Below are 26,793 nucleotides of genomic sequence, written 5' to 3'. Positions count from 1 at the left end.
AAATCCCGGCCCCTGCCCGGCCACCAGAGCTGCGGCCGGGATTCAAAGGGCTCTGGGCTGCCCTTTCAATCCCCGCTGTGGAAGCCAGTGTGGTCCAGCATGGCCTACTGGTTCTTGCCGGTGCGCTGGACCGGATTGGACCGGCTTACTCTCACCTCTGTGTGACCCCCACATAGGGTGACTAGATGTCCTGATTTTATAGGGACAGTCCCGATTTTGGGGTCTTTTTCTCACATAGGCACCTATTACCCCCCACCTCCCATCCTGATTTTTGATACTTGCTGTCTGATCGGCTTACCCCCATGCTTATTCCCTAGGGAGCTGCATAACCTTGGCTAGGTCCAGTTGAGCTCCAACCCCTTTCCTGGCTATCTCATCCTGGGACAGGTTGAAACTGGAAACCTGTGGGCTAACAGTAACTGTTTGCTCTCAAAGGTGCTGAAGACACAATGGAAAAGGAAATCCTTTGGCCTGGATTTAAATTATTCCAACTGAAAGTGAATGAGAGAAAATATGTCCAGAGTTATCTTCCTGGCAGCATAAAATTTATAGATTGATAGATGTTAAGGTCAGAAAGAACCATTATGTGCATTTAGTCGCACCTCTTGTATAACTCAGGTCCTAGAATGTTACCAAGTGTTCCTTCGGCCAACCATAACATGGGACTGAGCCAGAGCATGTCTTTTGGAATGACATCCACGTGCATTAGAGCCAGCTGGTTAACAGAAAATCTTTCTTCTGCAGTGACGTGGGGTTAAGGGACATGGAGGAAAAGACATGGAGGCTGTGACTAAAGTTAGAGCAGTGAGGCCAGGATAACTGGGGCTATGTCCCAGGACTGGCTATCAGAAGACCTGCCATTTTCTATTCCTGGCTTTGAGAACATGAGCAAGTCTCTTCACCGCTGGGTGTCTCCATTTTCCCAACTATCAAATAGAGCTAATCAAAGTTTTGTTTGTTCTCCCCATTTTACAGGGTGGGAAACTGAGACACAGTTGGGATCTGTCTACACTACAGGTCTGCAGTGCATTTGTAAGCTGATGACCCCCACATGTTGTTCAGAGCCTATGGACAACATATCTCCTAAAAGTATGTTTGTTCTGTGCTTATCTCCTGTGTACCAGCAGGGCTGGATGGCCTTTTCTCACTGTGCTGTGGGGTGCAGGTACTGGGTACTAAGGGTCTGAACAAGCTCTCAAGGACAATTTTTAAAAAATAATGTTTATCAATTAATTGGGAAAAAACATACAATCACTGCTGATAAGATTGATAGGTGACAAAATAGTGGCAGAGTGGTAATTACTGATGAGGAGAGGGCAGTGATACAGAGCAATCTGGCTCATTCAGCAAATTGGACTCATTCTAAGAAAACAAATTTGACCAGAGCCAAATGCAAGGTCCTATACCTAGCAACAAGGCATGCCAGCCACACCTCCAGAATGGGGAAGTGTATCCACGAAAGCAGTGACTCTGAAAAGGATTTAGGGGCCATAGTGGAAAAGCAACTGAGCATGAGCTCCCAGTGTGAAGCTGTGGTGAACAGGGCTAAAGCCATCCTTAGACGTAGAAGCAGGGCCATGAGTAGGATAGGGAGGTGACACAGCATCAGTGAGACTGATCTTGGAATACGGCATCTGGTTTTGGTGTCCTCATTTGAGAAAGATGTTGAGAAATTAGAGCTGAAGCAGCAAAGAGCCACCAAATGTTCTGAGGGCTGGAGAAAAATGCCTTCTAGTGAGCTATTGAAAGAGCTCAACCTATTTAGCTTATCAAAAGAAGATTGAAAGGTGACTTAATTGAAGCGTTGAAGTGCCTTAATGGAGAGAAAATATTTGCTATTAAAGAGCTCTTTAATCTAACAGAGAAAGGCATAACAGGACCCAACGGCTGGAAGGTGAAAAGATACAAATTCATATTAGATATAAGGCACAAATATTCAACAGCGAGGATGATTCACCACAGGAACAAGCTACCAAGGAAAGTGGTGAATTCTCCATTTCCTGGTGTAATTTAATGAAGACTAGATGCCTTTCTGGAATGTGTTTGCCCAAAAATTAACTATTGTGGTATACAAGAGGCCTGTGATATGCAGGGGGTCAGCTTAGATTCTCTAATGGTCTCTTCTGGCCATAAAGTCTACTAATTTCTGAAAAACTGAGTGTAGCATTGGGAACAGTGTCTGATGTTTTACTGTCTAGCCAGCTGGCCTCCTAGAATGAACACTCATTGAGTGGGATGATCCACAGGGAGTAGCTCAAACCTCCAAAGTGTCTGGCCAGCAGTAGGACATTAGCACTGCCAGTGCTTCTATATCGTGATACCAACTTTTCCCAACCTAGCTCTAAAAATTTCCCAAATCTGGTGAAAAATGCCCAGGGCTCTATCTCTGCCTCTAGGAGGTTTGTTGTCTCTTAGAACAGGAGTCAGGATTGGTGGCTTCTCTTTCTGGCTCTGCCACCATCTTGTTGTGTAGGCCCTTGAGTAGGTAACTTCCCTTCTCTGTAACGTAGGCTCCCCATCTGTCCAATGGGAACAGGGACAATTCTCAAACTCTGGGCAGTCATGAGCCTGCATGAGACAAGGGGCATTAAAGCCCTTTGTGAAGGAGAAAGGGGAGTTTCACGGTGTTTAGCACCAAGGAATTCTAAACTTTGCTAAAATGTCTACTCTGTGGAAACAAGAAATGGTCGGGGCCTTTTAACCATTGTCTTTTTTAAAGCCCTTTCAGGGATGTGAGTCCCACTCTTTTAGGTACCTGGGGTTCTTTGTCAGGAGGAGAGAAGAGGTTCCTGCCTCCATTTTTGTGGCCTTAACAAACCAGGTGCTGTGTCCCAGTTCTTGTCTGAGATCCCCGAAAAAGAACATCTTCCCATAGATTAACAAGACAGTACCTATCTTTAAAAGGGGAAAAAAGAGAACGCTGGGACTTACAGACTGGCCAGCCTCACTTCCATAACCGGAAAGATACTGGAACACATTATTCAACAATCGTTCCAGACCAAACCTATTTCCTTCTTTGACAGGGTTGCAGGCCTAGTGGAGTGGGGGAAACAGTAGATGTGATCTATCTTGGTGTTAATAAGGCTTTTGACACGGTCTCATAGGACATTCTCACAAACAAACTAGGGAAATGTGGCCTAGGTGCAAGTAGTATAATGTTGGTGCACAGATGGTTGAAAGCCCATACTCCAAGAGTCCTTCTTCGTGTTTGGCTGTCCAACTAAGAGGGTGTACCTAGGGGGTCCGGTGGGGATCAGTCCGGGGTCCGGTATTATTCAATATTTTCTAGACATAGAGTGCTATCTTCTCTTAATGTGACAGCCCTAATGACACCAAGCACTTCGGAGCACAGGATTGGAATTCAAAACACCCTTTACAAATTGGAGAATTGGTCTTCTTGAGCCAAACTCTATGGCTGGGCCCCTCTCTATAGACTGGTCTGAAGTGAAACCCCAGAGCCAAACACTCCTCCTCCTGGGCAGTGCACTCTGACTTTTAATGGTCAGATGCTGCTTAGCACTGCCAGAGCAGCTTTTGCTGGGGGATTCTCCCAGCACTTTCCAAATAGTGGGAAAGTATGAAATCCCCATTTGAATGCTGGGGACAGAGCCATAGAGGAGGGATCAACTTGCCCAAAGTCCCACAGGTCAATAGAAAACCAGCAATGGAACCCAGGAGTCCTGACTCCCAATCCCCTGGTCCAGTCACTACAGCAGAGCACACGCCCTCTCAAAGGCAGGGGGACTGGATATGAGGGCCTCGTTGTAACTGCCAGCTGTGGGAGGGAGTATACAACAGTGGTCAGTGAAGGGGCGTGGAAACAAGGACTTCTGGGTCCCATCCATAGCTCTGACACTTGGTGTGACCCTGAGCCAGTAGCTTCCCCTCCCCAGGCCTGTTTCTCATCAGTAGGTTTGGGGTCGCAGTCCCTAAAGCCCAGGGGCGTTGGGAGGCTCCGGGAAGGTGTGTAAAGTGCCGGGATGTCAGGATCTGGGAGGCGCTGTCACCCCCGCACTTGGGCAGTGTTATGCACCCTCTGCTGCTGGCTGAGTTTCTCCATCCCTTGACAATAAGACAGACTCTTGTTTTCACAGTCAGTCAATCGCCCAGTGTCATCACCCTGCCTGCTGGTTGGGCAGGGTAACTCCTCAGGTCACCACCCTCACCAGCCTGCCTTGGGCTTGGAGGGTGAGGAGGAGGGCGAGGGACAGCTGGTGACCCTGAACATCCGCCATCCATTGCAACATCACCTAGAGCAAGTGAGTGACATTAGGGTTCCTCTGTGGCATTCCCTATCTGTCTGGGGAGAGGCAGAAAGAGGAGGAGAGAATCTCTCCCAAAGGAGATTGGATTTGCAACCCTCCCCCAGGAGCCTCTTGCTCTCAGACCGGAGAGGGCCTTCTCCAGAGCCATTTCCAGTGTGTTTGAAAAGGTCCCAGCAATGGGGCTCCCAGCCCTTCCCTTGTGGGAGACTGTTCCCCAGGCTGAGAGTCTCTGAGCTGGGCCAGACCCTGTGAGCTGCTGAGCATGGAAAACAATGGGAAACAAGGGGGCCCTGGGCTTGCTATGCCTAGGGACTTTGATGCGGGGAATGGTTTCCCAGGAGAAGTCTGAACTCCTGGGTTCTGTTCCTTCTCTAGCTTTGTGGGGAGTGTGGCCTGAGACGGCAGGAGGGAGCTGCTTGTCCAAAGTAACCGATGGTCTTTGTGACTGACCCTAGTGCTCGAAAAGGAGGAGACTCCCCGGGTATTGCAGCACCAAGGATGACGAGGGGGAATGTTGGGAGCAGATCATGCAATGAACTCCTGCCAGTGTGTGTAGCTTGCACTCCCTGCACCCCTGTGAGGGGAGGAGGAGCTGCTCTGGCTGGGGTAGAGATGGGGAGGGACCAAAAAGGCTGGTTAGTAAGAGGCTGCCTTGACCCCAGAATCACGCCTGCTCCCCGCTCGGTTCCAGGATGAGCAGGCTCCTGAGGATTTCAAGAAGAAGGCTCTGCAGGTGGCTCCAGAGCCTAAGGGAAGCAGCTGCCATCTTCCCCAGGAGCAGAGTGACCCCTCCAACTCCCAGGCAGGCCAGGAGGTGGAAGTGCCCAGCCTTCCAGCAGAGGAAACCCGCTTCCGGCGCAGGCGTCAAGGTAGGGGAGGCATCAGCCAGGCCAAAATGGAGCTTGCCCAGGATGCGGCTAGGCAGGCAGGACCCAGCCCAGGAGGGGAGCCAGGCAGGGCGGCTCTGGGACTTGTTGTGTGGGAAGAACCAAACCCAGGAGCCCAGCTCTGATTCCCAGCAGGAGGCATCGCCCTGCCCGGTCACTGAGGACCTTCCAGCCTCTGCAGGGCAGGAGATGGAGGATCCCTGTTGCAGCACCAGCAGCTTGTCCCGCTCCCCATGGGACAGCAGCAGCATCTGGGAGTCTGGCAGCAGTGAGGCCGAGGGCATCGCTGCTTTGTTCCAGGTGAGGAGCCAGGCTGGGCTCAGGGAAGGATGAGGGGGGGGCTGTGAACACCCTTAGGCCAGGCCCTCAACCAGTGCTATGGGGGTGGGTCCCCAGCCCAGGTGTCTGGCCTGAGCCATGGGAACCCCACTGACACTAGATGCTGCCACTTTGGTCCTTGATCCTCCAGTTGAAGGGTGGGGACAGGAACCTCCTAGGGAGTCCAAGACAGTGTGTGTGGGGGTCTCTTTGCTGTGGGCTCCTGAAGGAGTTGGGAGCTGAACACTGTTCCCTCTAAGCGGTGCACATGTGCGCGTACACACAGATCCTAAATCCCGCACGCACAGCAAAACACCGAGCGCACAAAAAATGAAATACTACATCAGAGCCAGGCCAAAATATCATTTACGGGCAACTTTTGACATTGCTTGCCCGCCATCTATCAACACAGCCAGATTCTACTAGCTGGCAAGGGCGGGAAAGGGAAAGGAGGGCAATGAATCATTTGCACCCCTCCCCGCCAGCATTTCGAACGTGGAAAGTTAATGATGTCGGGACGGTCGGGACCCACACATCTCCTTGTAGTCTGTTCATTTGGCTGTGTACAAATTCAAGTATGTGCAAATAAGTTAAAATGCCTGGCCGTAGTTGCTAAGGAACTGCAAAGATTTTCCAGAAATGAACAAAGGTAAGTGTTGTTTTCATCACTGAAATATTTCAAAGGCATTGGACTTCATACATTTACTAGTGATGTTTTACCATTTTTCCACTTTTTTTGCTATGCACAAACTTCCAGTATCCTGATCTGAATGATCTCCCGTTTGCCCTTTTGTTGAGTCACACTGTTAAGCGCATTGAAATAGTAGCCATATAATAAGAGCGTTAATTTTAAATAAACCAATCTGGTAAAAAAATCAATCCCCAAATGTCACTGTCTAGAGGTCTAAAGCATAAAAGAACAGCAACTTCATTTAAATCTGGATGGCTGGATGAGACTATAGGGACGGTTACACCGAAGTCACACAGTGTAATAATTGTTAAACTTTGTGAAATATTCACATATGACGAGGACAACAGTGTGGTTTGTGTATACTGTCGAGATGCCAGAGCTTCGGGAGAATTTTCAGTGGGAAGAATGTGGAACAGTATATGGAAGTTGGATTTCTTAAAGTGTCATCTGTCAAATGAGTCTCATATAGATGGTGTAACAAGACTTAGAAACAAAAACCCTTCCGTAAAGAGCAGATTGCTTAGCATGATTCTTGAAAGTCCAGCTGAAAAGCAGAGGAGGCAAATTAATCTTCAATGCAAGCGCTCAAACCCAGAAGAAATCAAGCTTCTTATTGACAATGTATTGTTGGCTATTAAAATGAACAGCTCAGTGCTTTCTGTTCAGGATATTAATGACTATATGGAAAAGTATGTGTGCATACCGGGGAGCAGGAGAAGTAAAAATTATGCTTTTGAATTTCTTGAAATTATCAACTGCATTGTCCAAAATGACCTCATGCATGAAATAGCATCGGCAATGTTTCATACTCTAGCAGTTGATGAAAGCCGATATATCCATTAAAAGATACTTGATACTCTACTTTAAATATAGATCCATAAATTCTGCAGATTGTCCAAGACCAATGCAGGTTCGAGTAAGTATTTGATTGAGAGAGGAAAATCAAAATGTGACAGATTGAAATTTCAAACCATGTGGCTGTTTATTAACGGGGATAAGTTGCAACTTGGGCCAGGGAAGGGTAATTTATCAACTAGAAATACTATCAGAATAAAACCATACACAACTTGAAACAGTCTATTTACATCCAACAACAAGAAACCAAACGATTTATGATCAACTGCTCACTAAAATCCAAAGCAGATACACAAAATGAGTAAACTGTACTCACATTAACTGACTGTTGTGAAATACACCAACCAACCACAATAGCAATTAATACAACAATTTGGCTCTCATAAACTGTATACACAACTTTGCACTAAGTAAAGGAAGGGGAAAAAGAAGAAAGAGGCTAAGGAAACAGAGTATTTACAGAAATTAAAATGCACATACCACACTCCAAGCGCAGCTGACCAGCAGTACAGACACCAAGAGCATGATGAATTGGTGGGAAATAATGCAAAAACAAAACAAAACGACATGACACGAGCCGGCAAAATCCGGAGGAGACCCTGGCTGAAAGGGTGATCAGGCCTTTCAGCTAACACGCAGATACTCCTGCCATTTTTGGCGCGAGACATAGTTTTATTTGAAGACTGTTACTCGTGTCAGCGTCTGATTGGTCCCTAGCTCCTTCGCCTTCCAGGTTCCGAGCTGGTGCCCTCTACGTAAACAAGATCTGCACCCGGCACACTACTTTTTTGCACACGACACCCTACTGTTTTGCACATGGCACTAACTTGATCCACAATTGACCAGACAGAAGGTTTGAGAATAGGCACACAGCACTATAATGTTGCACACCACACCATAGGGTAGCACACGGCACTACGGTGTTGCACACAGCACCAATGTGACCCCTTGACCGACAATTGGCCATACAGATGCCATGTTTGAGCATAGGTTTAGGGTTGCGACACAGATTATAAAACTTAGTTTGGTGGACTATTACGATTGCAAGAATGTGATGCTGTTTCAATAGTGCCTGCAATCAAAGAGTTTTATAAAAAACACCAACTTGATCTAATGAAAATGGTGATGTTCATATCTGATGGTGCATCCGTGATGCTGGGCAAACTCAATGGCATGGCGGCTCAGCTGAAATGTGATATTCCACACTTAGTCAAGCAACATTGCATTGCACACCGGGAAGACTTGGGGATTTCCGATGCATGGAAAGAGGTCAAGCTGACAAGAGACATCGAAACCTTAATGAGAACTGTCTATATGGTGTTCTGTTGGGCATCCAGGAGAAAATGCAAATTTCAAGAAATAGCAGATGCTTCTGAATGTGAGTCAGTGGCTTTCAGGCCACTCAATGAAGAGCGCTAGTTTTCTGGGCACTTTGAGCAATTATTCACAGCTATAAGCCTCTTCTGGAATATTTTGAGCAAGACAAAGATACTGATCCAGTTTCTAAATACTGCCACAAAAAGCTGAATACCCTGGAATACCGAATAACATTAGAAGTTTTGAATGATGTTTTGTCGGCGCTGGCTTCACTACCCACCCTGCTCCAGAAACAGGGCCTTACACCTCTTGAAGCATTTCACTTTGCCCAAGTTAAACTGAACAAGACCAGAAGACAATATCTTGGAGAGTCAGTCTTATGGAGTGACAAAGTTAAGGCTCTCTTAGATATGAGCTCTCAAGAAAATAATGAAATTGATACTAGTTCCACAATAACTTTCATAAACATCTTGTGTGCACATTTGGCAGACAGGTTTCCAGAGGATGAAGTGCAGGAGGAGTCCACTTTTGATTGTGCAGCAATAGTTAAGTGTGACTTCAATTTTGGAATTCATCAGGTCAAATCCCTATGTTCAATATACAAAGATTTTCTTGCTGAAGAGATTGTTATAGTCAGTCAGTACAATGACTTCAAGTTTGCAGTGGCTGAAAGAATCAAAAGCCAATTGGTTTTAAGTTTCCCCAGTATGGTGACATTTGCTCACCAGAACAAACAGTTTCAGGATCTTGCAAAGTTGATGGATATTGGAGGAACATTCCTAGCATCAAGTGCAAACTGTAGTGTGGCTTTAGCTTAAAGAACACTCTAAAAAACAAACTACAGAATCGTTTACAAGTAGATCATTTGGACATGCTGACGTGTATTAAGAGTTACCACTGGATGGAGGATGGATAGATCTGGACAGAGTTTATATTGAATGGGCAAAGGAAAAAGATCGCAGGAAAAACAGTAAGGTTAGTTTAGCAGTCTTTGACATTTGGACCAATAAGGAAATTAAAATGCATTTGTAATTACATATCTTATTTTTGGCTGATAATCATTTATTGATATTTTTAGGAAAATTTTAAGTTTAAAACACAAACTCTTGTTTTTCTTTTTTTTACTTATGATGTCTCTATCTGAAAACCCATATAAATTGACATAATGTCATACTTATTAAATTGTCTTTATTATATGTTTATCAAAATCTTTTCGGACATGTGTATAGAATGAAATGTGAAAGTGGACACCAACAGGCAGAAGCCTATGGACTGATAATGATCATGATTAATATGTGCTTGATATATGCTCATGATTGTCTATAAAAAAGATCATGAAGTGTAATGCTTAAAACTAACTTCTGCATCATGAAGAATAGTTACATTTTCTTTTGCTAAGTATTTAAAAATGACACATAAAATAACATGGTGTGAAACTATTATTATCACAAATTGCAAATTAAAACTTTTTAAATGTATAAGCATTTTACTCACTTGGGCACATTTGCCTCATGGCACACAAATTAGAACTCTGCTTCAAAAATTTGCACAGAAGAATGTTTTTGCACACACAGCCTGTCAAAAATTAGAGGGAACATTGGGCTGAAGGCATCACTGAGAGGGGGAGTGTGGGGCTCGATCTGCCCTGGGTCCCGGAGGTGAGAAGGGGGCACATTGCCTGGCCTTCCCCCGAGTGGCAGCAGGCGTCACCCTGTCCCTTTCTCTTCCTGGTGCAGGGACCCCCAGGGACTCCGAGGACGAGGAGGAGGAATGGATGGACGTGGCCATAGAGGAGGCTGCTCTCTAGAACATCCAAGAGCAGCTCCAGAGCCAAGAAAAGGTACAAACATTCCCCAGCTATGCTGGAACTAAGATTGTCCAGCCCTTTCCCAGCACCCTGACCTCCTGCAGAGGCTCTTGTGTCTGATGATCCACCAGCCCTAATGGGGACTTTTCTCTTCCGTGATCTGGGATTCCCAAGATGGGGGTGTTTGTCACACACCAGCCAGGGTCTACTCCCCTCACAGGCACTGTCCCAGTTCCTGATCCTGCTTGTGCAGGAGATGTGAGTGATTTGGACAATGGGCAGGTCCCCACTATCCCCCATTCTGGCCTGAGTCCTGCAGCTGGTGTGGGTGGGGCACGGAGGTCCCTGGCTAACTGGCTGTCTCTCCCCTAACCCCACTCCTGGTGGGTGTAGGATGAGGCCCAGCAGCTCATCTTCCTGCACGCCATCCACCCCGCATGTCTCGCTGCATAGCAGAGAGGGCAGAACACACTGGAGCTGCAGTGCTGCAAGGCGGCTGTGGTGGAGAGGATGGTGGTGAGCAAGCCCAGCAGCTGGAGGAAGGACAGAGACATAGGAGGGGCAGGGGTCTCCCCAGGCCAATGGATCAGGGATGGCTGGTGCTGGAGGGGCAGCTGAGGGCAGGGATTGTGGGACTGAAGATTGGGGAGAAGAGATGAGAGAAATTCTGAGATTGGTCACTAGTGGGCAGGAATCGGAGGAGCGGGAGGCAGGTGTGGGGATCCTGCTGGGGAAGCAAGTCCTCATGGAGGGCTCTGCCCACATCCTTGTGCTCCAGGCTCCCTTGTGGGCAGGGAAAATTAAGGGTCTAGCTCTAGATCTTGTCCTCTAGCATCTCCTGCAGAGGGGCTGAGGGAAAGAAGAGTCCTGGCCCGGTGGGGACTGGGAGCTGGCAGGAAAATGCTGATGGAGTCCCCTCTCCCCCTCCCTTCCATTAGAACTCAGCAGAATTCCCCAGGATGGGTCACCATGTGGCACAGCTGGCTCTGTTCATCGGTGACCCAGCCAAGGACCTCAGCCGGCAGGCCAGGGAGGGGGTTTACCGGCTCTACCAGCTGGGAAATGGCTCCTGATAGAAGAGTGAGACTGGGACCCCAGCCAATTTCTCTCAGACTGACCCCGGCTGGAGGATGAGTCTCTGTGTGTCTCTTTCTCTGTTCTACACCATGCCCTGTAATTCTGTTGGGCTAGGCACACAACAAGGACTCTGTCCACTGTGCAGCCACCAATGGGATTGGAAGGACACAGGTACTGCGACCAGAATGAAAAATGTGTGTGTGTGTGTCTCTTTCCCAGGGATGACCGTCCATGAGGCCGAAGACCTGTGGTGCTGGACTGGCACTAGGACAGCAGGCTTCTGGGCTACAGGAACACAGCCAGGGTGGGGGTGGCTGGGTCCCCTGCAGTGGCTGTCTCCTGCAGCCACTAGACAGAGATAGCGTTCTCCCTCCAGGATTTGGAACTTGGTTCTAGGCATTCTGCCTCCCCTTGGCAGCCAGGCATGGCATCACAGCCCTCTTGCTGGGCTGCTCAATGGCAAATGCAGCCATCCACAGAAGAGAAGAAGAATGGAAGTGAAGAAACAAAGCTGGACCATCCACTGAGCTGCTGCAATCAAGTGAGCAGAACGGAGAGAGAAGAGGGAGAACTCGAAGGTGGCTGGTGGCAGTAGGGAGGAAAAGCAGTTTGGGAGCCAGGAGAGTAGAAATGAATAGTTAATGATGAATACTGCGGCCTTTGTCCTGTGTGGTGAAGAGCTGAAAATGTGTCTCTTTACAATCACAGTACACTTTAAAATAGCTGTGTATGATGAAAGGGCAGGTCTATAAAGGTAAGAGGTCACTCTAGGGGCTTGAAGTCCCAGATTCTGTCGCTATTCCATGCTTCTACCAGCTGATCTCAACCCAACAAATCCCTGAGGTGGTAGCAGTAGTGAGCTCTTGTCCTCTTTTTCTGGACTAGCCACCAGAAAAAGGACACGGTACATGTGGCCAAGGAAATAGAGAGGCATGGGGTCACTTACACTGTTGCCTGTTGATATGGCTTTTGTGGGGGAGCACGGTAGGTTACTTTGGACTAGGTAGGAGCCACATATCTCCAAACCTGCACATCCTGAGGTTTCAGAGACCTCTCTCCAGATCCCAGAGCTTCCTCAGAGTCCTTAGGAGCCAGATGGAATCTGGCCTCTCTCCCCCACCTCAGCAGTCCAGAAGAAGCTGTTTGTAGACATGTTATGTGACCTGTCCTGCCACACTCACCTGTTGGTGACTAATGCAGTCACATAGTCTAGGCTCAGTGTCATGCATTCCTCTGGGCTGTAACAAGCAGGAGGACTTGAGCCGCAATGGATCCTCCTGTGCGTGGGCTGAGTGAGCAACCTCTCTATTGCCGTATCTGGTTCCCAGCCCGCACGCACTAAGGAGGAGGTGATGGAATTACCCCAAAGGTGGGTGTGGGAAGAAGCAGAGTGAAGGGGTGATCAGAGAGCTATCCCATAGCATTCCTCCGAGAGTCACTCCAACAGCCACCTGGCTCCTTCCTGCCATAGGCTGCAGCCCCTAGGTTCCATAGGGAATTTCTGATTTAATCCTCTAGAAAGCTGCCTCTGGCTCTCTACAAAACTCTCACACCCCTGTCACAAGAGGTAAGGAATAATAAGGTCCTGCCCCCCTGCCCCCAGCTGCTTGGGGGAATCCTCTCAGCGAAATCAGTGCACATTGTGTTGTCAAGAAGCTGCACACCCCTTGGCAGCTCTTTTTAGAGCAACATTAACTCCCACAGCAATTTCTGTTCTAAATGCTACAAGCCTGATGGGAAGGATTCTGTGGAAAACAAGCCTTTCCCTTGCTCCAATCCAGGCTCTGCTGTTCTGATGCTGAAGGCTTGAGGGTTCCCGGAGAGCATGTTGCAATGCCAGCAATCCCATTCTGCCTCAGCCTTGGGGATACGTTTTCTTTCTCCCCAGCACCTTCCACTGGAAGGAAGAAAGGGACACATGAGATGGAGTCTCTCCGTGGCTTAGAGATAACTTATCCTGCAGTAACAGAAGGGTGGATGCAGGGGAATGCTGTGCTGCAGCGTATGTGCCCTGCAAGATATCACTTGTGAAGGCAAGCAACACTGCTCTTGGCACTGGCATCTGGGCAATAAAGAAGAGGAGTTGGAAATTCTCCCTGGGAAAGTGAAATGGGGAAACCTGGTGTGATGATGTGTATGACTGGAATGATAGTGAACTGGTTACAACCCACTGAGGTAGGGGAGAGAGAGTAAAAGTGGTGGACCGGGTGGCACTTTACATTAGACCAGTGGATCTCAAACTGTGGGTCAGGACCTCAAAGTGGGTTGCAGCCCCATTTTAATGGGGTCACCAGGGCTGACTTAGACTTGCTGGGGCCCAGGATCAAAGCCCAAGCCCCACTGCCTGAGGCTGAAGCCAAAACCTGAGGGCTTCAGCCCTGGGCAGTGGGGCTTAGGTTGCACCCCCCCTGTCTGGGGCTGAAGCCCTTTGGCTTTGATTTTGGCCTCCCTGCCTGGGGCAGTTGGGCTCAGGCTTCAGTTTCCCTTCCCGGGGTCATGTAGTAATTTTTGTCAGAAGGGGGTCAGAGTGCAATGAAGTTTGAGACCCTCTGCTTTAGACCACGGTTCTGTAAGTGGAACTGTATAGATGAAAATGTCGATTTGATTACAGGACTAAGGTTTTAGATCGTCAACTCTTTGGGACAGGGATTGTAGCTGTGAAGTGTCTTGCAATCTGTGGGTACCAGAGAAATAAATAACCTACTTTAATTTAGAATAATTAGTACAGTATGTTAAATATACGTTCCGACATAGAATACTGTTGGTGCTACAAAATTAATCTTCATCTACGTACAAATGTCTAACAGATGTAACACTCCGGTTTATGATCTAAACGAATCGAACCAATGTGCGCTCCAGACACTGACGGCAACTCACCTCTCCAGCTCTAAACGATCAGATTTCTCCTACTGGCCCTGCCCCCTGGCAAGATCACAGCCAACCAGAACTCGGCAAAGCTTCTGTGCGTGGCTTTCCAGCTCCTGGGGCCGCCCCTCTTTGTTGCGGCAGCCAATAGGGGCGCTCGGAACGTCGGCGGCTGCCGGGTAACACGGTTACGTGTCAGAGAGTAACAATCATGGAACATGGAACGAGGCGAGAGAGGCAGCCGCAGCAGCCCCAGCCGCCCGGAGAGTCCCTGGTGCAATGAATCCCGCTGCGACCAGGTATGGGGGCGGGGGGCGGATTGATGGCAGGGGTGGAATGTCTGTTAAAGAATGGCCGGCGGCAGCAGCAGCTGGGGAAGCAGGCAGGCACCCACCCACTCCCAGCCCAGCTCTCTGCTGCTGGGGATCGCTTGCGAACGGACCCTTCTCCAGCCGAGCCTAAGATAATGGTATCAGTGCTGCAGTCTGGCTCTCTGAGGAGAGGAGTGCAGGGTTTAGTTCGAGGGGAATTGTGTTACGTTTACATTGTGGACTCCAGCATTGTGTCAGACTTAAAAGGGTGATGCAGACAGGAATCTAGCCAGAGTGCTATCGTCTCTTAATGTGACAGCCCTAAGCGTGATAAGCAGAGAGATCTAGCCAGGTCCAGGTCACTTGTCATCCCCCTTTAGGAACCCCCAGGAGCAATATGGAGCGGGATCTAGGTAGATTGTTATTGTCACCCTTGTGTGATGCCCTCGAGAGTTTTACAGAGAGCTGTCTCTCCAGATTGCTATTGTCCTTTTGTCTGTCAGTCTTAGTTGATACAGAAAGGGATCTAGCCATGTTGTTATCCTCTTGTGTGCCAGCCCTAGGTGATGCAGTGAGCTGAATGCTTTGCATAAACTCTGCTCCTCTTCTTCTGTTAACATGCTTTCTCTTTTCCTCTCCTTCTCACTCTCTGCTGGTTTTAGATTCAGCCCGCAGGAGAATAAACGGAGCAGTACTCACGCTGGCTAATTTTAGCTAATAACCACTCTACCTGATTGCTGTGTCAGAAAGTGAGAGATGGATATGGCTTCCTTATTGTGGCATTGAACTGTATACATACTTCCTGCTTGGACTGCTCTCGCAATTCAAACCCATCATGACAGGCTCTACTTCCAATGCCCACCACTGCCCCCATCCCAAGGGAGCCAAAGGGGGCCGGTCAAGGAGCACTCATGCACGGCCTGTCAGCACTGCCAACAACGGGGGCTCGGAAGAAGAAGACAAAGATGGAGGGTTGCTTTTCCTCGTCAATAAAAGTGGCTTCCCTATCGATGGGCAGACCTGGGAGAGGATGTGGGTGCATGTGGCAAAGGTGCACCCTGCAGGCAGAGAGATGGTGGAGACGATAAGAAATGCTGCATACCTGGCTAAAGTAAGTGGCTCTAGGACTTGGCAGAATCCTGAGATCTTAAGAAACTTAGTACAGCAGTTGCTTTTCTCTTTCTCATGAAACGTGTGTGTATGTGATAGCTTGTGTGCAAATAACAGCTATAGTTAAGGTTGCCTAAGTGTTTCCATTCTAAGCACTGTTTTGCATCACGAATAATTTCTTGAAAACATCACTTATGGGTTTCTAGGCTTGGTCTCTGCCAATATATGTATATATTTGCAATTATTTGTTGACAGTTCTAATGCTGCGATGGCAACGCAAGTCTTCACTGCTGCAAAGATATTTTTTTTAACAGTGAGGTAACTATTAAGTTATCTCAGTGTAAATTCCTAATAGAGATAAAGCACCATATTCTGTTATTTGTATTGCTTCAGCACCTAGGAAGCTCAGGCATGGACCTCATTTTGCCAGGTGGGGTACATACACAGATCAAAAAGATAGTCCCTTCCCCAAAGGGTTTATATTTAGATTCAGAGGGGTAGCCGTGTTAGTCTGGATCTGTAAAAGCAGCAGAGAATCCTGTGGCACCTTATAGACTAACAGACGTTTTGGAGCATGAGCTTTCGTGGGTGAATACCCACTTCTTCAGACGCAGGTAGTGGAAATTTCCAGGGGTAGGTATATATATGCTTGCATCATGTCTTGTGGCATCTTTCAGCTCAGCCATAGTCAGTTTGTGTTAGGAAGAAATTGGATTTGGGATCTTGTACAGTGCATCAGTACTGATGTCTTTTTTAGCAGGTTCTGCTCTTTGTGTATCTGGCAACACTTTTCCTGGTGATTGTCTTTAGATTTAGACTCTCTTGTGGACCCTTTATTTTTAATCTGGTTTGTGTGGGTGATAGTGGTATATAGACTGTAAGACACGCACACTTTTTCCCTTTGGAGGATAGAGGGCTAGACAAGGTGTGTAGGCCGCCTTGTACCTGTAAATTTCCCCTCGGGTAGAAAGGACTGAAACATCGGAGTTCCATTGAGGACTACGCTATTGCTCAGCATCTCTATTTGCTATTAGAAGATAGCAAAGCACATACTGGACTTGATTATCTCCCCTTGCTTTCCAGTCCCAAAGGGTTTGCTGCATCATATGACCTACACTTAGAATGTCTCTGGTGACTGATGAAGCAACTGGTGAACGAGCAGAAACATTCCAAGTATACCAGCACCCTGAAGGCCACCTGATATAGCTGAATGCTGGGGAGCACTGGTGGTGATTTTCTTTTTCTCACTGTATTTCAGTATCTTCAGAGTTGAATCCCTATTCGATGTTATGTACATGGGCGCCTCGTAATAGTGTAGAGAGAACACTGGATACCTGTGAGACTAGACACTTGATAGTTTCATGTGTTCTTTTCCTGAAAGGTCAGGCTACTAATTCCTGATCAGTGGGAGAAGAATTACCATTCTCCTTCCACTATCGTGCAACAGGAGGCCTCCTGGCACTGGATGACTGGCATCTTTAAGGGGAAATGGGCCCAGTCCCATCTGTGGCTAGTTAGCTGCCTCCCAGCTGATGCCAGGGGAGAAGTGATTGCCTGAAGAGCACCTGGTCCTTATAGAGGCCCACAAATGTTCAGTTGGGCTGGTGAACTACAAGGAATAGGAAATGGAAACCTAGCTCTTGGATGGGTCCTAGGTAAATGGGCTGGGGAAGGAGAGAATTGTAGGGCATAGAAAGGCTCCTATAGGAGTCCCTGGGTCAGGGCACAGCCTGAGAGAGGTGAGAGAAAAGTCTCTGGGAGCTGTAGCCCGTGTGGGGCCAAAGAACTTATTAATTTTGATATTTTGCCTAAGTGTCTGGTTAACCAATAACTTTTGCCTGGAGACTGGGGCCTAAAGTAGTCACTGGTGTAGCACTGATCTTGCTCAAGCTGGTAAGAGAGTCCACTAGCTTGCACCCTCCTTCTAAAAAGTAAATCTTTAATCTCTTTAGTTACTTGCAGTAACTAAAAGCTGAGCATGATTTCTATTCACATAGCTACTTGCGTGAATTTGATGAGTTCAGTTTGGATTCTGAATCATCTTAATTCCCAGTGATGGGCAATGAGTTTTCCTCCCTTTCCAGAAAGTTGCATTTGACTGAACTCATCATCTTAGCATTAGACTCACTGCCTCTTAGTGTAGAGCAGTGAGCAGCTTCTGAGTTTGTCTGTTGGGTTGCTGTTAGTGGGACAGATGTAAATTACAGAAACACAAGGCTGATTTTCTCCCTTTCCCTCCCAACACTGGATTTTCTGAAAATGAAGATATCTCCCTAAAACACTGATTGAGCTGTGGGTTTGGAAGTGCCAGCATCTTCAGGATTATCCCTGCTCCCACCCTGCCCCCATCTTCAGTTTATTATCAGTGCCTAGTAAATTGTACTCTAGCTAGTACTTTTGCTATAGTGCCAGCTAGCCTTGGCTCTCAAAGTGCCTTGCAAAGGCTAATGAATGAAGCCTCCCAACAGTCTCTCTGGGCTCCACTCTGCTGAGTATTAATGGGAGTACTTACAAAGAGAGGGTACGGAGTGAGTAAGTATTACGCAGCCGAGACTGAGGTGCAGAGGCATTAAGGGACTTGCACAAGGTCATGTAGGAAGCCTGTCGCAGGGCTAGCAATAGAACCCATATTGCTGGAAACCTGGTCCTGTGAAAAGTACTAGCCTCAGGACAATCCCTCCTCTCTGTGTAGGCTTTAATACAGACTTTGATCTCACCTATATCTTATAGTGGGGGAGCCCTCTTGACTTCAGTGGACTTATTCTTGAATAACATTGGTATGAGATCAGAATCTGCCCCTTTGTCATACGTCTCTGTTAATCTGTCATTCACTTTATAGTTCATGAATGGCTGGGTTCATGTTTCCTTCCATTCTGTGCTCCTTCAGCTGTTCAGTTATCCCATTACAGATGTCTTGCATCTGTTGGGATGTGTGGCTATGACTGGAGTGCTCTGTTTTTGAGGGCATAGTATTGAGACAGCCACACTTCGCCTTTAAGTGAGAGATTAAAACTTTGCTGCGTTAGCATTTCATGCATTGTTTGTATGGAATGAGCAGATAGAATTGTGGGAGGACTGATCTTAGCACCTTTATCTGGAGTAGTTGCCAACTCTAGGTGTAAACTCAATGGAAAAATGCAAGTTGGAGGCTTGGAACTTACCCTTAGTTGCTTAGCCTAGTTGTAAATGTGCTAAAACAGCGGTCCTCAAACTTAAGCAACCGAGGACCCCCATCTTGATTTTAAGAATTTTGTGGACCCCCAAGCGTCCCGCTCAGCCCCAAGCCCTGCCCCCATGTCACCTCTTCCCCCAAGGCCCCACCTTACCCCTGCCCATCCTCTTCCCTGCTTCTTTCTGCCCCCTCCCCCAAGTGCACCCCATTCCCACTCCTCTCCTTCCCTCCCAGCACCTCCTGCATGCCAGGAACCAAGGGTACTTCAGGGGGTCTGCTGGCCCCACTGATCAGCTCCTCCTCCCTCCCTCAGCTCTTCCTGCATACCACTGAACAGCTGTTCCCCAGCGTGCAAGAGGCACTGGGAGGGAGGAGTTGATCAGCAGGGCTGGCGGACCCCCTGGAGTACCCTTGCAGACCCCAGTTTGAGAAATGCTGTGCTAAAAGATGTTAGTTTAAAATGATCTTATCCAGCTAGTGCTACTCAAGGTATTAAAAAAAAATAATAAAGCGAATTGAGATTTTTAGCTTTTGGGGTTCTTTGTGTATAAGACAGTCCTCGGATATAAATTTCAGAAGTTCTCTTGGATTCCATGGGCCAAATTCATCCCTAGCATAACTGTAGTGATCAGTGGAGTTATTCCAAAGAATAATTTGGCCCTATGTATTTTACTTAATCTCTGAGTAAGTACACAAATGATGTGAACTACACTATAGAGAAGTGTATTATTATTATTTGGAGGGAGGTTTCCACAGGCTATTTCTACTTGTGTTACACTCCTCTGTAGGTGGTTTTCTGCAGTGAGTAAGCTGTCTGCTGTCAGTCAGTGCCACTGAAGACAAACTGTATGTGTTCCCTTGATATTCAAATGAGAGCAGCAAATGGTGCTTCAGAAAGTAGGGTCCATGTCACTTCACTTCCTGCATGAGGAGAAGAGAGACTCCTCTGTGGGGACAGCACAGGCGAAGGAGATTAATGGGTTTCTGAAACTGAAATTTCTTGAGGAGACATAGGACTTTTGATCTGACAGCTCTGTCAAAATATGCAACAATATTAACATGGTACTTATATGTTGTCCTCCCCTCCCCCCCATTGCCCTAGTATCTGAGCACTCTGCAGTCTTTAGTGTGTTTATCCTCACAACACCCCTGTGAGGTAGGGAAGTTCTTTTGTCCTGTTTTACACATGGGGAACAGAGGCCCAGTGATTTGCCTGTACCCAGATCACCCCAGGCTTACGCTAGTGCTTCAACCACAGGACCATCCTTCCTCCCTATTCTGCTCTATGGAAGTCATGAGCAAAACTTCAGTGGAGCTAGGTTTTAACCTCTGGTATTTATTTAAGATGCTGGCTTCTATAATTGCAAATAGAATAACACCTGCCCACACAGTGTTGATAATCTTCAGCATTCAAGCTCTCTATCTCTATTTAAATTTGCTATGCAAACTCCTGGCTGTTTGATGCTTATACTGAAAGTTTCACTTCAATATAGGTGTTATCCACTGGCTAGCTTTTAGATCCATCTTTCTCATCAAACACAGAACCTGTTCACCTCTTCCTTTTCCCATCCCCGTGAATACTGGAACTAGAACTAACACGATTTTCAAAGCAGTTACCTGTACCCCTCTGTAGATATTCAGGTAATCGAATCGACATGAAGAACTTGCCCTTCTAACAGCTAGATATGTCTGGCACAATGTCTTTCTTGATCAGCCTCTTGACTCTGTGCTGGGTTGGCCAGCTCAGGACTCTGTTAAATGGAACTATATCACCCTCAGCAAGTGCCTGATCCTGAGCGGGGCTGGGCACCTACTGCTTCCGTTGACTTCAGTGGGAGTTGCAGGTGCTCAGCACTTTTGATGGTCAGGCCCTGACTGGCGCTAAGGGTGGCAATGTTGTTATAGAGCCTGCTCCTGCTCCCATTGTAAACCACGGCAAAATGTCTATTGACTGCCACGGTGCTAGATTGGGCCCGAGTGTGTAAGTGTTGTACTGTCTGCAATATCATTCTGATTCTCCAGGCCATGTCAGCTCTGCTGAGATGGAGTGGAGAGGGGAGGGTACAGGGAACTGGTTGCAGCTCCTTGATGTAGGGCCGCATGTCCCAGGGCAAGTTAGGACGGAACAGGGCAGCCCACCTTATGCCACTGGCATAATATTCTTCATGGATGTTAAGCAAGTGGAAGCTCAGTTGCAATGGAGCTTTGTTCCACCACACCCCCTTTTAGGGTTGCCAACTTTCTGATTGCAGAAAACTGAACACCTTTGCCCCACCCACTCCATTCCCCCTCTCTCCTTCGCTCGCTCTCCCCCACCCTCACTCACTTGCTATGCAGGGAGTTGGGGTGCGTGAGGGATTGAGAGCTCTGGCTGGGGGTGCAGGCTCTGGGGTGGGGCCAGGGATAAAGAGTGTGGGACGGGGTTCAGGGCTGGGGCAGGCAGTTGGGATGTGGGGGGAGGGCTCCGATTGGGGGTGCAGGCTCTGGGATGGGGCCAGAGATGAAAGGTTTGGGGTGAAGAAGGGGGCTCTGAGCTGGGGCAGGGGTTGGGGTGTGGGCTCCAGCTGGGGGTGCAGACTCTGGGGTGGGGCCAGGGATAAAGTGTTTGGCGTGTAGGATGGGGTTCAGGGCTGGGCCAGGGGGTTGGGATGTGTGGGGAGGGCTCCAGATGGGCATACCAGCAATGGGTTGGGGCCAGAAATGAAGGGTTCAGGGTGCGGGAGGGGACTCCAAGGCTGGGGCAGAGGGTTGAGGTGCAGGCTCCAGCTGGGGTTGTGGACTCTGGGGTGGGACCAGGGATGAGGGCGTTGGGGTGCAGGAGGGGGTGTGGGCTCTGGGAGGGATTTTGGTTTCAGGAAGAGGTCAGGGTTGGGGCAGGGAGTTGGGGCACAGGAGAGGATGCGGGGTGTTGGCTCTGGGAGGGACTTTGGGTGCAGGAGATGGCTCAGGGCTGGGAAAGGGGTTGGGGTGCAGAAGGGTTTTTGGGGTGTGGGCTCCCAGCTGTGTCTACCTCAGGAGGCTTGCAGAAGTAGTGACATGTCCCTCTGTCTCCTAGGCGCAAGGGCGGTCAGGGGGACTCTGCGCCCTGCCCCCGTCTGCAGGCGCCACCCTTACAGCTTCCAGTGGCTGCAGTTCCTGGCCAATGGGAGCAACAGAGCCAGCACTTGGGGCAGGGGCAGCGCACAGAGCCTCCATGGTGGCCCCTGCGCCTAGGAGCTGCAGGGACATGCCATCTGCTTCCAGGAGTTGTGTGGACCCAGGGCAGGCAGGGAGCCAGGGCAGGTAGGAAGCCTGCCTTAGTCCCGCTGCGCCACTGACTGTACTTTTAATGGCTCAGTCAGCAGTGCTGACCGGAGCCACCAGGGTCCCATTTTGACTGGTCATTCCAGTCGAAAACTAGATGCCTGGCAACCCTACCCCTTTTCCCTGCCCCATTCTCCAACATGCCCCTTCCTTCTCTTTCTGCTGGGATAGGAGAGTGACTCATAAAGCTGCTTCTATCACTCTTCTGGTAATGGAGAAGATGAATTCTCTGCAGGATTTGCCCTAACAGACTGGAGAGGCTGGCCCACAGATTTCTCTTGCATTATATTGGTTTTCAGACCTACATGGGAAATATTTGTCTCAGTGTTACCTGTCCTGGCTATCCATGTATCTCTTGTTTGCTGTAGTTAAGTCTTTCCCTAGCAGTTTGGGGGGCTGAGAAGAAAGTTGAAGAGTGGCCTGTCTGGAGTTAAGCTATTTAACTTCTACTAATTTGTTTTGCTTCCAGGCTTTATTATAAGAGGCTTTCAACCTGAGGTGCTTGCTTTGCCTGGTGTATCACATCCAACAAATATTACCCTTGAATGCGTGAACTGAATTCTGTCACAGCATGAAGGCCAAATCTGAGTCTGAGCAGCCTGGGTTCACTGGGAGGAAGAGGTTGAGAGGGCTCAGGAAGCTGTAGCAGGTAGCTTGTGCTTTGGGAGCAGAAGTGAGGGAGGCCAGCCAGCAGTGCCATCAGCACTAGTAGCCTCAGAGATGTGTGTCTTGGTGAGGACCCAGTCTCACTGGATGGTGCCTGTGGAGCTACTTGCAAAGAAGCGCTCGCTGCCCAGTGCCCTGGAGTCATTACCCATAGGCATAGTGCCTCCACAGCCACCTTCCTCTCTCTCACTCTGGCACTGCTTGTAGGTTCCCTGTGTGTTTGAGCACACAATGTTTGAAAGTATTATTGCAGGGCTTGAGGTGTAAGCACTTGGAAATTCAGTGCGGGCTGGAGCATGGAGAGCTCCACAGAAAACAAATGTCTGTTTTCCCCTTGCTGCCCAAACCTACAGGGTGTTGAGCACTGCCTCTGAAATGCTGAACATCCTCAGCTCCCACTGAAATCAGTGAAGTTGAAGGTGCTCAGTGCCTTACAGGATCAGGTCCTTGGTTTCTACCTTGGGGGGAAACTGTCTGCTGTGTGGTTCTGAGACACAGCGGGGTTCCCTGGCTGGCCTCCCTGGATTCCAGGCAGACCCATCCTTAATGCTTTACCATAATTGATAGCGGAATGGTTTCAAGCATAACAGTCTTGCAAATCTGACCTTTCCTGAGCCATGTAGTGTCTGTCTGTGAGAGCCTGTGTGCGCCTCACATGATTAAAAAAAAAAAATCATTTTAAACTGCATTCTCTGACTTCACATACATACAAAACTTCAGTATCTAGTCATTCCTAATGGGACACTGTGAGATTATTGATTATTTATAGTGTGGTAGTATCCAGGCGCCCCAATCAGGATTAGGGTCTCTTAGGTGCTGTACAAACATAAAGGGTTGGGGTGCTTGGCGTTGGCCTGAGTCAGCTTCTCTGGAAGTCAGTGGGAGATTTCACATTGGGAGCAGAGTACGGCTAACACTGAGGGCTTTTGCATAGCCCACCCAAATGCTGGGTGTGTCTGTGTAACATAAAAAGAAAGGGGTGATTTTACTCTTACATTTACAGCAGCCTAGATGACTAAACCTGAAATTATTTGAAACAGTCCATGTTATTTTTCACCATTTTTACTCTGTGTGCAGTTCCTGCAGTTCGGGCACTTTCTGGTCTGTGTGCAGCAGCACAGTGTCCCAGTGATTGGGTTGCAAGAAGTAAAGGGGAATATTTTGCTGGCAGACACAAAACATTTCTTCGACTATTAATTTATTTAGGAGGCTTTAACAGGTTTACAAGTCCTTGCCATGGAAATATCAGAGACAAAATAATGAACATTATAACAGTGAGATTTTGTTTAGAGAGACCTTACAGATTGATATAATAATCAGATCACTCTGTTTAACATAGTGTTACCATAATACTGAATGAGTCTCTTTACACTACCCATGTTGATGCTGACAAATATTTTTCTCACCTAAAAGCTATTTAAAAAAAAACCTTATTAACAGACGTGAACTTTCCATACAAGTATTAACAAATCTGTTTCATAGCCTGTGTTTGTTACCGTTAAAAGACACATTTGTGTTTGGACAATGTCTTATTGTTTGGTGGTGGTTGTTGTTGTTGTTCAAACTCCTAAAATGGTAACCATACATTATAAATCTCTTGATCCTATGCTGTCATATTTTCCTTTGAAAGGATTTCCCATACTTTATTTCTCCATGTCGCTGATGTTGGAGGATAGTGTGTATATGTGGTCTGTTTGTTTTCCTTTGAAAAAGGACTGATGGCGCATCTTGCTGCTAGTAGCAATTGTCTAAAATCTATAGTTTGTGCCTAACCTGTCTTGGGTGAAAGGACCTATTGAAACTAGTAGGAGTTTTGCTGTTGGCATGAACAGTGTCAAGATTTCAACTTCTTTTTTTGAAGATTGCTCTCCTGATACCCAGCCCATGGATGTGTGAATTGCTCAGTCTGTGTTAATATCATTATTACAAATACACATTGTCTACTTGAAATTAGGCTTATAATGACTGCAGTTGTTACTTGTTCAGTACAGCATTCAAACTAGTTTAAAATGATAAATTGAAGTCCAAATGTATTAGGCAATAGGAACTGGGTATAGCTGCAGTATAGTAATTTACTGAAGGGATTTGGAGGAAATATTCAGGAGTTTGGGAAACAATCTGAAACTATTCTACCATCACAAGGTATGGGGAGGTAATTCTTAAGGCCAATTTTGTCTTCAAATGTGTGGGTGCAGTTCCCAAAGGACTCCAATCCATGCACTCATCACTTGTTTCTCCCATGGAATTGTATCATGTATCTGATGATAGAATTGGGCCCTAAGACCTACATATTCAAAACCTGTGGTGATTTTTGGTGTCCAGCCTGTGATACTTTAAGGGGATCCTTTTTCTCCCAGGAAGTGCTGATTGCCAACTCTCTGAAAACCCGGCCCCTTTAAGGTTTCTCAAACAGGCACCCAAAAATGGAGTCGTCAGAATTGCTAGACACTTTTGAAAAGTTTGGCCTAGTATGTTAAATAAACAGCTCCTCCTGAACTTGATTCCCTAATACAAGAACTTTATGCTTAACAAATTGGTATGTCTGTAATGCATGGGATAGTGGTGTCTGGCTACTGCTTCTGCAGTGGTTAGTGAAGTTACGGCTTTTATTAATTTATTTTATGTATTGTGTCATGTTACTTCATTAATCACCCGTACAAAAGGATGAAGAATGCTGGGTAAAATAATGAGCCCTATAATGCTGGCACAGAAAGAGCTTTAGTAAATATCCTGGCGAAGTTCTTGACTGGCCGTGATGGGCAGAGACTGAGATGTGTCTCCTCAAGGCAGTGATGCAACATTGTTTGTTTGATTTGGTGAAACTGGCTTTAAATGGGCATGGAGCTAGAACTGACCTTGAAGATGGTCCTGTCCAAAAAGGCTGGAACCAGTAAATGCCTGAGTCCTTCCTGTGAACCACTGAATGTCCCAAATTCCCACTGAAAACTATCAGAGGGGTAGCCATGTTAGTCTGGATCTGTAAAAGCAGCAGAGAATCCTGTGGCACCTTATAGACTAACAGACGTTATGGAGCGTGAGCTTTCGTGGGTGAATACCAACTTCTTCAGACGCAGGTTGGGGTTGAGAACAATTGGCACGTCAAAGTCTTGGGTCGGGATTAGATTATTGTAAACTAGTGAGCTCTTTGACCAGCCTGCGGACCAAAGAACATTCTCCAGCCGTGGGGTGCCAGTCCCTTTCTTCATGGCTTCAGTTATTTCTTCAAAATAAAAAATAGTTAACACAATCTGAACATATCAATTATGCCCTTCAACCCAGTTCTTACAGGAGTGCAGGGCCCAGGCCGTCTGCCTGGGAGTCTCTCATGAATTGGAGGACAGACTTTTAAAGGTATTTAAGTGCCCAGTGGCATTTACAAAAAGCTCCTAACTCCCACTGACATCCAAAATCTGGCCCCAACTGATCTTCAAGCTGTCACCTGAGCTCTAGCCCCACAGCCTCAGCAGGGAGGCAGTTAATCAGTCTCAGGCGAGGGCAGTCCCCTTCCCCCGTGACCATTATAATGTGGCAGGATAGTATGGCGAAAGCTGAGCTGGGACTGCCTGATGAATCCTTGAGCTTTGCCCCTACCAGCAGACTTAGGGTCAGGTGCTGCACTCCACAAGCAGATGGAAAAATTTATATTGTCAAAGTTGCTCTTTGTCTCCATTCATCGCTCGCACTCTCTCTCTCAAAATAGATCAGTGGGTCTCAAACTGTTTTACCGGTGACCCCTTTCGCACAGCAAGCCTCTGAGTGCGACTGTCCCCCAATAAATTAAACACACTTTTTAATATATTTAACACCATTATAAATGCTGAAGGCAAGCAGGGCTTGGGGTGGAGGTTGACAGCTTGTGACCCCCCCCATGTAATAACCCCAGGACCCCCGAGGGGTCCTGACCCCCAGTTTGAGAACCCCTGAGATAGATAAAACCAGAGATTAAAATTGAAATTAATACTGTGAAGAGTCTGGAACAAATCCAGCACTGGGATTCCATTAATCTGAGCAAAATTGGTTTTTCTAGTTTTCAAACACAAACACTTTTGGTTTCTGTGCCAGGATCTCTGTCTAGGATGATATTTAAAGGCTGCCCCTTCCTCATGCCAGTGGTCCCACCAGAGTAGATGCAGGGTAACTCCAGTGAAC

General features: G+C 47.5%; 1 protein-coding gene and 1 pseudogene across 1 annotated transcript in view; both read left to right on the top strand.

Moving 5' to 3' along the window:
* The first annotated feature begins 6,356 nt into the window (after nt 1–6,356).
* LOC142046635 (E3 SUMO-protein ligase KIAA1586-like) lies at nt 6,357–9,365 on the top strand (annotated as a pseudogene).
* A 4,923-nt stretch (nt 9,366–14,288) lies between these two features.
* VASH2 (vasohibin 2) overlaps nt 14,289–26,793 on the top strand; it is a 68,177-nt gene continuing 55,672 nt past the window's right edge. The window contains exons 1-2 of the mRNA XM_032769087.2: nt 14,289–14,381; nt 15,056–15,504. Of these exons, the coding sequence (XP_032624978.1) occupies nt 15,229–15,504 (276 nt within the window). The 5' untranslated portion in view covers nt 14,289–14,381; nt 15,056–15,228. The remainder of the gene's footprint in view (nt 14,382–15,055; nt 15,505–26,793) is intronic.

This window comes from Chelonoidis abingdonii, chromosome 3 (genome assembly GCF_003597395.2).
Source record: "Chelonoidis abingdonii isolate Lonesome George chromosome 3, CheloAbing_2.0, whole genome shotgun sequence".
Classification (NCBI taxonomy): Eukaryota; Metazoa; Chordata; order Testudines; family Testudinidae; genus Chelonoidis; species Chelonoidis abingdonii.
This window is presented reverse-complemented; position numbering and strand designations above follow the sequence as displayed.